The sequence below is a fragment of the Muscardinus avellanarius genome (genome assembly GCF_963383645.1).
Source record: "Muscardinus avellanarius genome assembly, chromosome: 1".
NCBI lineage: Eukaryota > Metazoa > Chordata > Mammalia > Rodentia > Gliridae > Muscardinus > Muscardinus avellanarius.
The window spans coordinates 103,194,783-103,209,466 of record NC_137786.1 but is presented as its reverse complement, the minus strand read 5'-3'; the positions used below and the strand labels follow the sequence as shown (position 1 = coordinate 103,209,466).

The 14,684-nt window shown below is 40.5% G+C and overlaps 2 protein-coding genes across 3 annotated transcripts in view; one reads left to right on the top strand and one right to left on the bottom strand.

The window, feature by feature from the left end:
- LOC308274983 (protocadherin gamma-C4) overlaps positions 1-14,684 on the bottom strand; it is a gene marked incomplete at both ends in the record, with an annotated part of 798,148 nt that overhangs the window by 220,622 nt on the left and 562,842 nt on the right. The gene's annotated exons all lie outside the window — the stretch shown is intronic.
- LOC308270730 (mitochondrial ornithine transporter 2) lies at positions 8,958-9,854 on the top strand (the record flags this gene model as incomplete). The annotated part of the gene is made up of 1 exon (XM_080706799.1): positions 8,958-9,854. The coding sequence occupies one exon, from the start codon at positions 8,958-8,960 to the stop codon at positions 9,852-9,854; it is 897 nt and encodes a 298-aa protein (XP_080562925.1).

The window sequence follows — 14,684 nt, the reverse complement described above, 5'->3', positions numbered from 1 at the left end:
TCATGGTTTGGGTTAAGATATTTCAGATTACTGTCAATTCCTGTAACTATTTAATATTCCGACAGGTGATTTATTTATTTATTTTTGGTACGGGGATGGAAACCAGGGGCATTTTACCTCTGAACTAATTCACCCCCAGCCCTAATTTTTATTCTTTATTTTGAAATGGACTCTGACTGAGTTGCAAAGGGCCTCACTCAGTAGTAGCTGAGGCTGTTGGCAAACTGCGATCCTCCTGTCTCATCTCCCAAATGCTGGGATTACAAGTGTGGGCCACCACGCCCAGCTTACAAGTGATTTATCCATGTCATTTCATCACAATTGCCCATAGAGGAAATCATTATCAAGGTCTTGATATTTCAAAGTTTCTTAAGTGTAATTTTTATATTCTCTTAAAATTTTCATTCACTAAAGACAATTTACAATTCAGTGCCTCATACTTGAGATTTTAATTTATTTATTTATTTATTTTTGGTGGTACTGCGGTTCCTGGAAGCCCTTCTACCTCCGGGCTACACTCCCAGACCTATTTTATATTATTTTTATTTGGAAACAGGGTCTCTTAAGCCAGCGTGGCTGGGTTTGAACCTGCTCAATCCTCCTGTCTCTGCCTTCCAAGCGCGGGGATTACAAGTGTGTGCCATCACTCCTAGTGAGATTTTTTTTTTAAACCAGTGATTTATGGTATGTAAAGTCTCTACAATTTATTTCTGACAGATTGGTCTATAAACTTTGGTTGAAGTAAGGAAGTAAGTAAACATTTTAAGGCTCATTTACATTTTCCGTTTATTAGGAAACATGAGTAGTGGAATGCTTTGGGGTTTTTTGTTTTGTTGTTTTGGGTTTTTTTTTTTTTTTTTTGGTAATAAGGAATGAACCCAGGGGCATTCTTCCTTTTAGCTACACCAGCAGCTCTTTTTATTTATTTTTTATTATGAAATTGGGTTTTTCTAAGTTGCTGAGGTTGGCCTCAAACCGATCCTCCCACCTCAGCAGCCCAAGCACTAGGATTATAGGTGTTTACCACCATGTCCTGCTGGTGAATTGCTTTTAAAATCACTTAGACCAAGTCTACGGTCATATTTGCCAATAGTGGAGATTCTCATGGCTGATCATCATTTATCTTTATCAATATATTTTCACAAGTTTAAGACTTGAATACAATTTGGGGCTTTAATAAAATTTCCCTCTAGGCTTTGGAGTTTTTCTTGAGGTTCGAAAACAAAAAGGAAGTTTTCTTAACATGTTAAGGTGACAGGTGACAAATTCTTTTGAGTACATCTAGGTATTTTACTATACTTAGAAGACTGACATCAGAAAAGTTACCACCATATTTGGCTTTATAGTGGATCATTTATCAGTTTCCTTACCAGCATCTTAAAATTGGTGATGGCTGAGTTCCATCAAAAGTGGAAAGGAAAGATGCTGGGTATACTAATCAAAGAGCCAAATGACTTAATTGGTTCAGTTAGTAGCTTTATGCTGATTTTTTTTTTTTTTTTTGGTACCATTGGCTGAACTCAGGGACATTCTACATCTTAGCTACACCCCCAGCCCTATTTTATTTTTATTTGGAAATGGTCTCATTAAGTTGCTGAAGCTGGCCCGGAACCTGTGATCCTTCTGTCTCAGCCTCTCAAGTATTGGGATTACAGATGTGTGCCACCACATCTGGCTCTATGTTGATTTTCAAATCCACATTTCTAAGCCTGATCTCTGTAGAGTTTCAGATTTAGTATATTTTAACTGTGTACTAGAAACACATTTGGAAGTATCCTACAGGCACTGCAACTCTACATGTTCAAAATGGAACTCATCTTCCTTTCCCGAAAATTATGTTCTATGTTTCAGTGAAAATAAATTTCACTATCACCTATTACCAGCTGTTGAAGCTAGAAACTTAAACCATAACTTTTGACTTACCACCTTCCCTCACAACTTTATTTTATTTGGAAACGGTCTCTTAGCCAGCTGAGGCTGGCTTCGAACCTGCACGATCCTCCTGTTTCAGCCTCCCAAGCGCAGGGATTACAAGCGTGCGCCACCATGCCTGGCTCTTCCCTCATGACTTCTGAAAAGCACTTCATTACTCCATTGTATTGCACTGTCCTAGTTAAGCCATTTTGTCTCTTGCCTAGCTTCCTAACTGGTGTGTGAACATACTTACTGATTTAGGTTTGTTTATTTTTCTGTACTGGGTATTAACCTAGGCCCTCACATGTGTTAGGCAAACACTCTATCACCGAGCAACATCCTCAGCCCTTTTTATTTTAACACAGGGCATTACTAAATTGCTGATGCTGGCCTCAAACTTGGGATCCTCCTGCCCCAGCCTCCCTGTAATCCCATACCTGAGGTTACAGATGTGTGTCACCACACCCAATCAATTTAGTCTTTTGGTTCTGCCACTAAAGTAAACTTTTTAGAACATTTTATCATGTCTTGCCTTTGGTTAAAATTCTTGTTTTTTTTTTTTTTTTTTTTTTTTTGCTGTACTGGAGAATTGAACCCAGGGCTTCATGCATACTAGGAAAGCACTTTACCACTGAACTACATCTCCATTCCTCACATACTTAAAATTTTACAGTGGCACATCATTACTCTCATTAAGTTTAAGTTTCTTAAGAAGATACTTAAGATTATGAATGCTCCATTTTCAGCTCCAGTTCTCTTACTCTATCCTGAGCCTATTTATATTTTTTCAAGTTTACTTCAGAGGATTTTTTTGGGGGTGGGGGTGCTGAGGATTGAACCCAGGGGCATTCTACCTCTGAGCCACACCCCCAGCCCGATTTTTTATTCTTTATTTTGAAACATGGTCTCACTAAGTTGTGGAGGGCCACACTAAGCAGCTGAGGCTGGCCTCGAACTGAATTTATGATCCTCCTGTCTCAGTCTCCCAAGTACTGGGACTATAAGCATGTGCCACCATGCCCGGTTTCAGAGGCTTTCAAGAAAGCCTTTACTCACCTAGTAGTCTCCCCTTTGTTTGACTGAGTCTCAAATATCACTATAGCAAGGCCTTCTTGACCTCTGTCTAGATTAAATTACACAGAGAACAGGCTTTGCTTGTACTCTGTGCTTCTCTCAATTATTCCACAAATATTTATTACACCAAATACTACCAGGCACTTGATGCAAAGTACTAAACTAAGCACTTAGTATCAGCAATTTCATATACAGTCTACTGGGATAAATATTCCATTAATACATTTGTCGTACTAAAGTGTGAACTACCCCAATATGCTATAAGTTCACTTTTTCCTAAAGTACCTTGTTAATCACTAAACTTTTTACTAAAGTTATGGTAAAGAGATAAAAATCTTAAGGTTATGAAGTGTAGTATCTACCACGTTGTATCCTGCCTCAGTGACCTATTGTATGATGTGGGCAACTAATTCTATAACTTACTCTGCCTCAATTTTCTCATGTCTACAATGGAGGTGATACGATCACCTATCTCACATGGTTGCTGGGCTGTTGGCTGTTGATCATATAAAGGACTTAGAATAATCCCCCCAATGTAGTAAGTATACAATAAAAGCAAATATTACTGTGCATTCATTAGGTTATGAACCCTAACAGGGATTAAATGATTGTTTGAATTAAAGAGTGACTGATACTATAGAAGTGTTTATGAAGAAACAACTATTTATTTTATTTTATTTTATTTGCGGGTCTGGGGATGGAACCCAGGGGTATTCAACCTCCGAGCTACATCCCCTGCCCTATTTTCTATTCTATATTTTGAAACTGGGTCTCACTGAGTTGCAGAGGGCCTCACTAAGTAGCTGAGGCTGTCTGCGAACTGCAATCCTCCGGTCTCAGCCTCCCGAATGCTGGGATTACAAGCGTGTGCCACCATGCCTGGCTCGAAACAACTATTTAATGTGGTTGATTCAAAGTAAAGAAATTTTCTAGGTCAAAGCTTATAAATTATAGCTGAGACAGTTTGCTTCATGCTGCATAAGCAAGTTGATTCAACTTACTATTATAGCTTTATTCTTTATTTATGGACATTTTTGTGTTACTGTTAGATTATACTATATGTAATTATTACATAGGTTTCTAAGAAAGACTTAACTGAAGATTGGGATCCAAGTAAATCTTCAGTTACCATATAAGACTCTTCACAGGTTCCCTGGCAAGTGTAATGGTTTGGATTTATAATGGCCCCATAACCCTCATGGAAACCAGGCAGCCATGCCAGATGTGGGGCTCTGTTGCCAAGGAGTGGGTCCATGGGGGCAAGGCCTTGGAGATTATATAAGGTCAATCTTTTCCTTGTGTTCTCTCCATGATGTGAGAGCAGAGCATTACTCTTTTCCTTTTTCTGCTTCCTGCTGCCATACCAGACCCAGCCTGCGTGGACTGAACCTCTGAAACCTAAAGAACTGTGAGCAAATAAATTCTTGTTTCCTCTAAGTTATGTGGTCAATTGTTTTCGATTATAGAAGTGAGAATGTTGACAGAGACAGGTACTGAGTATGGTATGTAGTAGGGTTCATAAACAATTTACAAAGAACTTTTTTAAAAAAATGAATGAGCTTGTAATCCCAGCATTTGGGAGGCTGAGACCAGAGGATCACTGTTCCTGGACAGCCTCAGCTACTTAGTGAGGCCCTCTGCAACTCAGTGAGACCCTGTTTCAAAATAAAGAATAAGAAAACAATTGGGCAGGGGGCATAGGTTGGAGTCAAATGCCTCTGGGTTCCATCCCCAGACCCGCAAAAAAAAAAAAAAAGTTTTAAAATATTAAGGAATAAGAAAAGACTGAAGATTTAATAAGTTCAGATATTGAGCACATACATAAGCACTCTCATTTTCTAGGGTAAACTACTTTTAACATTTTACTTATTTATTGGTACATTATAGTCTCACATTATAAAGTAGATCATTTTGACAATTGCATACATTCATTTTATTTGGTGTGTAAAATATGCCTTTCCCCCTTGACTTTCCTGAGGGTGAAATAAAAAAACAGAACAAAGCCCTCATATATGTATATTTTCATAGTGCAAAAAATACAATAAACATTTCTGCAACTTTACTAAAAAATGTATCTTTCCTTATCAACCTATATAGATCTGGTTTTTGCACAGTACAGAGTATTCATTGTGGTATTGGGGATTAAGCTCAAGGTCATTTTACCTTCAAGTTACATCCCCAGCCCTTTATTTTTTAATTTTGAAACTGGGTCTCGCTAAGTTGCTTAGGGCCTCACTAAACTGCTGAGGCTGGCCTCAAACCTGTAAACCCCCCCATCTCAGCCTATGAGGATTATAGGCATGTGCCACCACACCTAGTTCAGAGGTATGTATGTATGTATGTATGTATGTATGTATGTATGTATGTATGTATGTATTTAGTGGTACCTGTGGTTCCTGGAAGCCCTTCTACCTCCTGGCTACACTTCCAGACCTATTTTTTATATTTTTATTTGGAAACAGGGTCTCTTAAGCCAGCACGTGCGGCTGGCTTCCAACCTGCGCGATCCTCCTGTCTCCACCTCCTAAGCGTGGGGATTATAAGCGTGGGCCACCATGCCTGGCGTGAGTTTTTTAATTTTTTATTTTTTGCAGTACTGAGAATGGAACCCAGGTGCATTCTAACTCTGAGCTATACTCCCACCCCTAATATTTATTTATTTGTTTGTTTGTTTATTTATTTTTGCAGTACTGGGGATGGAACCCAGGGCATCCTACCTCCAAGCTATACACCCAGCCCTATATTCTTTATTTTGAAACAGGGTTTCACTGAGTTGCAGAGGGCCTCACTAAGTAGCTGAGGCTGGCTGTGAACTGCAATTCTCTTGTCTCAGCTTCCCAAATGCTGGGATTACAAGCATGTGCCACCATGCTTGGCTTTTATTCTTTATTTTGAAACAGGGCTTCACTACATTGGGAAAGGTCTAAGTAAGTAGCTGAGGTTGGCTGGGAACCTGCAATCCTCCTGTCTCAGCCTCCCAAGTACTGGGATTACAAGTGTGCATTACTATGTCTGGCTGGCCCAGAGTTTTTCTTAAGGCTATCTACTCCTTTATTGATGATTACTTAGGTTACTCCATTTTTAACTTCTTATTACACAGAAAGCTGCGGTAAATATTTATGTATATGTATGAATATATGTTAGAGCCATATAGATGAATTATATACTCCTTGTATATAAGATAGAGAGAAATTCTAAGTGAAAACAGGAACTAAAAAGAATGTTCACTACACAACAATCGCAAGTTCGCTGCCAGCCTCAGTTACTTAGGTACTCCGCAACTTAGTGAGACCCTGTTTCAAAATAAAGAATAAAAATAGGGCTGGGGGTATAGCTCGGAGGTAGAATGCTCTGGGTTCAATACTCAGTACCAGAAAAAAAGCCAACTATATGTTCATACACATCTAGATAAAACTTAACAGGGCTTCCACAGTAAGTATTAAAATATGCCTTTCCCCCTTGACTTTCCTGAGAGTGAAAAAAAAAAAAAAACCCAGAAAATAAAAGCCCTTATATATGACCTGAAGGATTTAAGTAACTTCAAGTTTTCTAATTTAAAATGACAGATTGGCTGGGTGTGGTGGTGTACACTTATAATTCTAGTACTTTGGAGGCTGAGACAGGAGGATCACAGTTTTGAGGTCAGCCTTAGCTACTTAGGCCCTATGCAATTTAGTGAGAACCTTTCTCACTAAGAATAAAGAATAAAAATAAAGAATAAAAAACAGAGCTGGGGGTGTAGCTTGGAGGTAAACATACCCCTGTGTTCAATCTCAAGTAACACACACACACACACACACAGACACACACACTGTTCTCACATTCTCTTTATCAAAATGCCTGTTTAAAAAAAGCAGAAAAATTTAAAAAGATGCTAATCCCAAAGGCAAAGAGAACAGATGAAACAACAGTGAATGAGAGATGTTAACCCGTTATCAGAAAGCCAAACAGATGGAGAAATGATATGTGAATTCAGAGATAAGAGAAACCTTCATGCTAAATAACTGCAAGAGGTTATACCAAAGAGAGGCAAACCCACTTTTATAGAACCTGTGAAAAGCCAGCATATATATATATATATATATATATATATATATATATATATATAAATTTTTTTTGGTGGTACTGGGGTTCCTGGAAGCCCTTCTACTTCCGGGCTACACTCCCAGACCTATTTTATATTTTTGAAACAGGGTCTCTTACGCCAGTGCGGCTGTGTTCGAACCTGCGTGATCCTCCTGTCTCCGCCTCCCAAGCGCGGGGATCACAAGCGTGCGCCACCACGCCCGGCCTAAGCCAACATATTTTTTGCCAGCAGAATATTCCAGGGAAAGTGAGAAGGTGTGGAGCTAGAGATGTGAATTCATTGAACTCTGTCTTCAGAATTGTTGGATGTCCAGAATCCCTGAATCACCCTATGACGCCAGATAACTCTTCTCCATCCCATGGAGGATAGAAAGTATTTTCTGAAAAAATTGAACCAAAGAAGGCCCAAACTCAGAAACAGTGAGCACATATGAAGGCTGGGTGTACAGCGTTTGAAAAGGGAAGTAAGTGAGTGTATTTACTGAAGAGATGGCACTCCTCTTTTCTTATCTTGTTGTTAAATCAGTATGAAGACATATAACCTGCCCACCCTGCTCCCAGCATATATAGGAGAGTCAGATCAGAAGATTATCTCTGAAGAAATGTATAGTCCTGGAGAAAAGAAGTTCAAATACATTTAGGCATTCTCCTAAAGGCCAGGTCATAATTTACTACAGTGAAGACTACCTGTTGACAAACTATCCATCCACAATCTGCTTCTGAGTGCCTCACTTTTATCTACTTGTTTTTATTTTTTGTGTGGTACTGGGAGTTGAACCTCAGAGTTTTCTACCTCTGAGCCCTATTTAGTTTGATGAATTAATTTATTTTTATACTGGGGATTGAGCCCAGGGGCATTCTACCTCTGAGCTACTCCCCCAGTCTACTCCCTTTTCACTTTGATTTTTCGATTTTTGCGATCCCCTCATCTCAGCCTTCCAGTAATAGGCGTGTGGGATTATAGGCGAGTGCCACCATGCTTGGCAGTGCCTCTTTTTTAAATATTAATCGACGGTCAAGGATAATCATACAAAGAAAGCTGTAAACTAAAGAGAATCATTTTCAGCATACCTTCTGCCTCTTAGATTTTGTTTTTATCAAAAATAGTGCATCTGCTGGGCTCAGACCTTTCACAGTACCCACAGGAGAGTGAGGAGCACAAATTTGCTGAGGGTTTTCAGATAAAAACGATCACCGACTGTCATTAGCAACCCTGAAATATTGGTCTTTATTATTTATTTATTTATTTATTTATTTATTTATTTATTTGATGGTACTGGGGTTCCTGGAAGCCCTTCTACCTCCGGGCTACACTCCCAGACCTATTTTATATTTATTTTATTTGGAAACAGGGTCTCTTAAGCCAGCAAGGCTGGCTCTGAACCAGCGCGATCCTCCTGTCTCCGCCTCCCGAGCACGGGGATTACAAATGTGCGCCACCACGCCAGGCTGGTCTTGATTTTAAAGCTCTGTTTTTGGCGGATTTCCCCCTTTGAATCCAAGCCGAGTCAGCAGGGAGCTACAAAGGAAAACTTTCCCTTCTTTACCCCCTTCGGGGCTGGGGATTGAACCCAGGGCCTCCTGCAAACTACGCCTGAGCTCTACCACCGAGCTGCCTTTGCCGTCCCAGGAACCTCCATCGTCCCGGGTCAGGTGGATCACGACGCCTAGAGGCTGGCTACAATTACAAGAATTTATGGAGAAGCTTTCGATGCTGTTTTACAATTAACTGAAAGCATTCGTTCCTGCCGCTTCCCGCGGGAGGGCGGGCGCGCGGCGGGGCGAGGGGTTACTCCCCAGCCGAGGGGAGCGGAGGGAGCGCGGCCCCAGGCCAAGCGGCCTCCCCTGCGCTCTACGCCGAGACCCCAGGCAAGAAGGCGGACATGAAGCCCAGCCCTGGCATCCAGGCGGTCATCGACCTCACCGCCGGGGCCGCAGGGGGCACAGCGTGTGTCCTGACCGGGCAGCCCTTCGACACAATGAAAGTGAAGATGCAGGCGTTCCCCGGCCTGTACAAGGGCCTCGGGGACTGCTTCCTGAAGACGTACCGCCAAGTGGGCCTGCGGGGCTTCTACAAGGGCACCGGCCCAGCCCTGATGGCCTCTGTCGCCCAGAGCTCTGTCCTCTTCTTGTGCTACGGTTTCTGCCAACAGTTTGTCAGAAAAGTGGTTGGACTGGACAAACGGGCAGAGCTGAGTGATCTGCAGACTGCGGCTGCTGGGTCCTTAGCCTCTGGGTTTGCTGCGCTGGCCCTCTGCCCCACTGAGCTTGTGAAGTGCCGGCTGCAGACCATGTATGAAATGGAGATGTCAGGGAAGATAGCAAAAAGCCATAACACAATTTGGTCTGTCGTCAAGAGTATCCTTAGGAAGGATGGTCCCTTTGGCCTCTACCATGGATTCTCAAGTACTCTACTTCAGGAAGTTACAGGCTATTTCTTCTTCTTCGGTGGCTATGAACTGAGCCGATCATTTTTTGCATCTGGGAGATCAAAGGATGAACTGGGCCCTGTCCCTTTGATGTTAAGTGGTGGGGTTGCTGGAATCTGCCTCTGGCTCGTCATAGCCCCAGTGGATTGCATTAAATCTAGGATTCAGGTTCTTTCCGTGTATGGAAAACAGGCAGGATTTATTGGGACCCTTTTAAATATTGTGAGAGATGAAGGAATATTAGCCTTATATTCTGGGCTGAAAGCTAGTATGATTCGAGCAGTTCCTGCCAATGGTGCACTATTTTTGGCCTATGAATACAGCAGGAAGGCGATGATGGGAGAGTACTGAAATGTCTTGGTGAACCCAGATCCAAGTTCATGAGTTTGAGGACTATGGTTCTTTTCAGGACCCTGGGGACTATAAAACCAACATAAACTTACTTTTTTGACTGGATAGGAATTTTGGTTTTGACTTCCTTTCCTCTACTCTAGATCTTAAACTTTATGGAAGGATCTCTATTATACATCACATGATTTCTGCCTGTAATTGTATTGATATGGAAAAGTTGTTGCCCTTGGTGATCTATACATGGTGAGATGCAGGCCTTATGTACCTAATCTGAAAGGCCAAGTACGGTTCTATCAGGGCTTTTGTTGTGAGTGAAAGATAATTTAGTCCCAAATGTCACTCAAAATACCCAGAATTGATCAAGCGTCATGAATATAGATTTAAATGATTGCTTAATCCATTTAGAATGTAGAGTTTCTTTTTAAATATGCTTAACATATGCACCTCAGTAGGCTGCTACTTTTTACAAGTGTTTATGTGGTCCTTGAGAACCAAAATAGTCAAATAGATTTTTAAAAAGAGATTGTGATTTCATACTTGTGAGGCTTTCACATTCTCGAGTTAAAGTTTTAGAGTAGGCATCTTGAATTTTCTACTCTGTTTTCAAAACAGTGCCATTCATTTTCAAAGTGTGGTTAGATTCTGCACAATGATGATATTGTTATCATCAACAATAGGTGTGGCCTAGAGGATTAAGCCATTGAGGAGCAGCATGGCCTTAACCCACACCAACTTCCCTTCTGTCCCAAGGAGCCAGGCTTTAGATTGAGGAAGGAGCTGAGAGACTGGGGCTGGGTTGCTAGGCCTTGATGAAGATCCATATTAATAAAGACAGCTCTTAGCTTCTGGTCCTGCCTGGCCTGGATAGAATTCTAGAGTGTTTTTGTTGATCAGTTTAGGGGTAGTTGATTCATTTTGGATCACTCACGGTTTTCCTTGCTTCCACTAGCCAGAACTCTTTGAGGGAACAGATAGTGCCAAAACCAAGAGAAATTTTCCCCCCTGTTTGATGATAAAGTAACAGTAATCCTGGGTGAAGTCATTTCCTTTCAGGCACAACCAGAGAGAGAACTTAGTGTTTTCATTTCACAGTGAGTCATGTCAGGGTTAATCCGTTCTTGTAGTTTGCCTTGGGATTCATAACTCATCGCCACGCTTTCATTATTGGAGCCTTCTAAATTTGGTACTGGAGGTCAGTGAATTTTAATGGTGACTCAATGCAGGGTATGGCTGTACAAAGTAATGAAACACAAGAAAAGCAATTTTATTAAATTATACCATATGTTTATACATGTATATGCATATATATGGACAATCTCCCAAAACATAAACACCCCTAAACATACAACCCCCCAATTAAAGTTCATTTGATCCCCACAGATTTGGACTTGAGCAGTTGTAATTTGCCCATTTGGTATAAAAGCATCATTCTTGTCACCACTAGAGTAAGCTTCATCATTCTGCGCTGCTCCCAGATCAGGATCTCTCAATAACAAGTGTTCTCAAGCACCTGTAAAGCTAAAAGAAAGTGTGCTACCTGCCTTAACAGTAGTCCATACTGTCTGTGTCTGTCATTCTGCAGAATGTAAATCCTTCGGGAAACCATGAAGCCTTGTAACTCTAACCTTAGCCAGAAGCAAGAGGACAAGGGAAACTAGATGGTAGTAAATAGGGGCTGCTGGGGAAATTTCTGGGGAGGACTTACCAGTGTTATGCCTGGTGTGCTTGAGAGATATGGCTGGCATCTGTTTATTTGCTTTTACTTTCAAAAAATCTCATCTTTCCTTTTAAGTTATTTGTATATTTAAATTGCATGCTTCATGGTTGGTGGATATTAAGTGGTGCTTCATCTGAGAAATCCTGGATTAAAGCAGGGTAGAAAATGGAACTGGTTTTCTGCAGAAATAAGGCATTAGAGTCCACAGTCTCCTGGCTGTCACTCTAAGTTAGCTTTGTTGTCATCTAACTTTTTCACATGTCATCTGTTAAAGAATTAACCAAGCTGGGTGTGGTGGCTCATACTTCTAATCCTGGTACTTGGGAGTCTGAGACAGGAGGACTGTAGGTTTGTGGCCAGCCTCAGCTACTTAGTGAGGCCCTCTGCAACTTAGTGAGACCCTGTTTCAAAAAATAAATAGGGCTATGAGTGTAGTTTGGAGGTAGAGTGCCCCTGGGTTCAATCCCCAGTAACACACACACACACACACACACACACACACACACACACACACGAAAGAAATAGCAGGTTTAAAGAAATTTGAGTGCTCTATCATTAAATTACTTATCTACATAAAATATTCATTTAACCCATAACACTTATAATATATTGTATTGACCTCTGATATTCAGAATTCTTTCTTTTTTCATTTCATTTCATTTTCTTTTCTTTTTCTTTTTTTTTGGTGGTGGTATTGGGGTTCCTGGAAGCCCTTCTACCTCCGGGCTACACTCCCAGACCTATTTTATATTTTTATTTGGAAACAGGGTCTCTTAAGCCAGTGCAGCTGGCTTCGAACATGCGTGATTCTCCTGTCTCTGCCTCCCAAGTGCGGGGATTACAAGTGTGCGCCACCACGCCCGGCTCAGAATTATTTCTGATCTTAATTTCTGATCACTAATCCTTTCTGATCTCAAGAATCTGAAGGTCTAGAAGATGCTTTTTCCATATTTAGAAGACTAATATTCTAGAATAAAATTTAGAAAAAATAAAATCTGGGCTCACAATTATGTGTGTGCATGGGTGTGTACACGTGTATACATGTGTGTGCAATCGGTGGTGGAATTTGAATTTAAGGATGCATTCCCTTCTCTTTATTGTGTTTTTGTACTTGTGGCCTTTTGTTTCTTTAAATTAATGCCCTGATTTTTTTTTCCAAAGATTGAAATTGCTCAAATCAATTTCTGGATGCCTACCCTTATTTTATTTTATTTTATTTTATTTTATTTTATTTTATTTTATTTTTTGGTGGTACTGGGGGTGGAACCCAGAAGGCTTTCTACCTCCGGGCTATACTCCCAGACCTTTTTTATATTTTATTTGGAAACAGGGTCTCACTAAGTTGCTGAAAGCCTCACTAAATAGCTGAGGCTGGCTTCGAACCCGTGCGATCCTCCTCTCTCAGCCTCTCAAGCGCGGGGATTACAAGTGTGCACCACCACACCTGGCTGCTAGCCTTTTTTTAAATGTTACTTCACTTTTGTGTGTGTGTGTGTGTGTGTGTGGTCCTGGAGATGGAACCCAGAGGACTCTACCTCCGGGCTATGCCCCTGATCTATTTGACCTATTTCATATTTAATTTGGAAACCGGGTCTCACTAAGTTACTGAGAGACTCACTAAGTAGCTGAGGCTGGCTTCGAACCTGTGCAATCCTGTCTCAGCCTCCCAAGTACTGGGATTACAAGTGTGTGCCACCACGCTCAACTCAAATGTTACTTCACTTTGAGATAGCATGATTTACCTCTCAACTTTTGTGTGTGTGTGTGTTTGTGTGTGTGGTAATGAGGATGGAACTCAGGGGCATTCTACCTCTGAGCTACACCCCCAGCCCTATTTTTTATTTTTTATTTTGAAACAGGGTCTCACTGAGTTGCAAAGGACCTCACTAAGTAGCTGAGGCTGTCAGTGAACTGTGATCCTCCAGTCTCAGCCTCCCAAATGCTGGGATTACAAGCGTGTGCTACCACACCCGGCTTTCCTCTCAACTTTGAAAAATCTTTTCTGTTATTTATTACACCTTTTGGTCCATTGTCAGAACCAGATTGTCTTCATCTTTCAATGCTATAGTACTATTGTTCCTAAAAGTTCACTCTTTGCTCTGGTTTTCACTGGATACCAAGTTGTAGTAGCTAAATTTATGTGAAATCTCAGAAGTATCATATCTGGCAATGGAGTATCAAACTTGCTCATTTTCTTCATGATCTTGAAAGCTCTAGGATTCTATTCTTAGTTATACATATGCCTAAGTAAACCATCAAAACTACCTGTTTTCAGAAAGTTTTGCCACCCCAAAAGAAATGTTGTCCACTAAACAGCATTTCCTCATTCTTCTCTATTATCCTCATTAATGTATTCTATTCCTATGAATTTATATACTATACATATTTAATATAAGTGGAAACATACATTTATCTTTTTATTTTGTCTATTTCCATTTTATTCTTTTTAACTGAATTATTTTAGTTTTAAACATTATTACTAGTGAGGGTGAATATTTTTGGGGTGTTGTTCAACTGTGTATGTTTTTTTAAATGAGTTTATTTTTATTTTTTATTATGGTATAATATATGTAGCATAACATTTGCAATTTAAGTGTGTAATTTAGTGGTATTAATTACATTCACAATGTTTTGAAACCATTATCACTACCTATTTTCAGAAAATTTTGCCACTGCGATAGAAACTTAGTACCCATTAAACAACAATTCCCCTTTTGCCTGGTGTGATATTCTTGCTTAATGGGAAGACAAGACATTTATCCTTGGGGAGTTAAAGTCCTTAGTTCCCTGATCTTTGCCAGACTGTCGTTGCTACAGTTGCCCATTTACCATCAATGCTGGCAATGGAAAGAGCAAGATATATCCTAGTGAATCTTTTGAGTTCTAGATATTCCTGCTTATAACAATTATGTCACAGAAACCTAGTCTCCTCATAGCAGTTGGTTTTCATCACAATTTTAATAGCTCCTTTCATTGCCTACTTTCATTTTTTTTACTTTGGTATTGGAGATTGAACCCAGTGGTGTGTTACCTCCAAGTTAGACTCCCAGCCCTTTTAATTTTGAAACAGGGTATCTCTGAGTAGTTGAGGCTGGCCTTGAACCCACAATCTT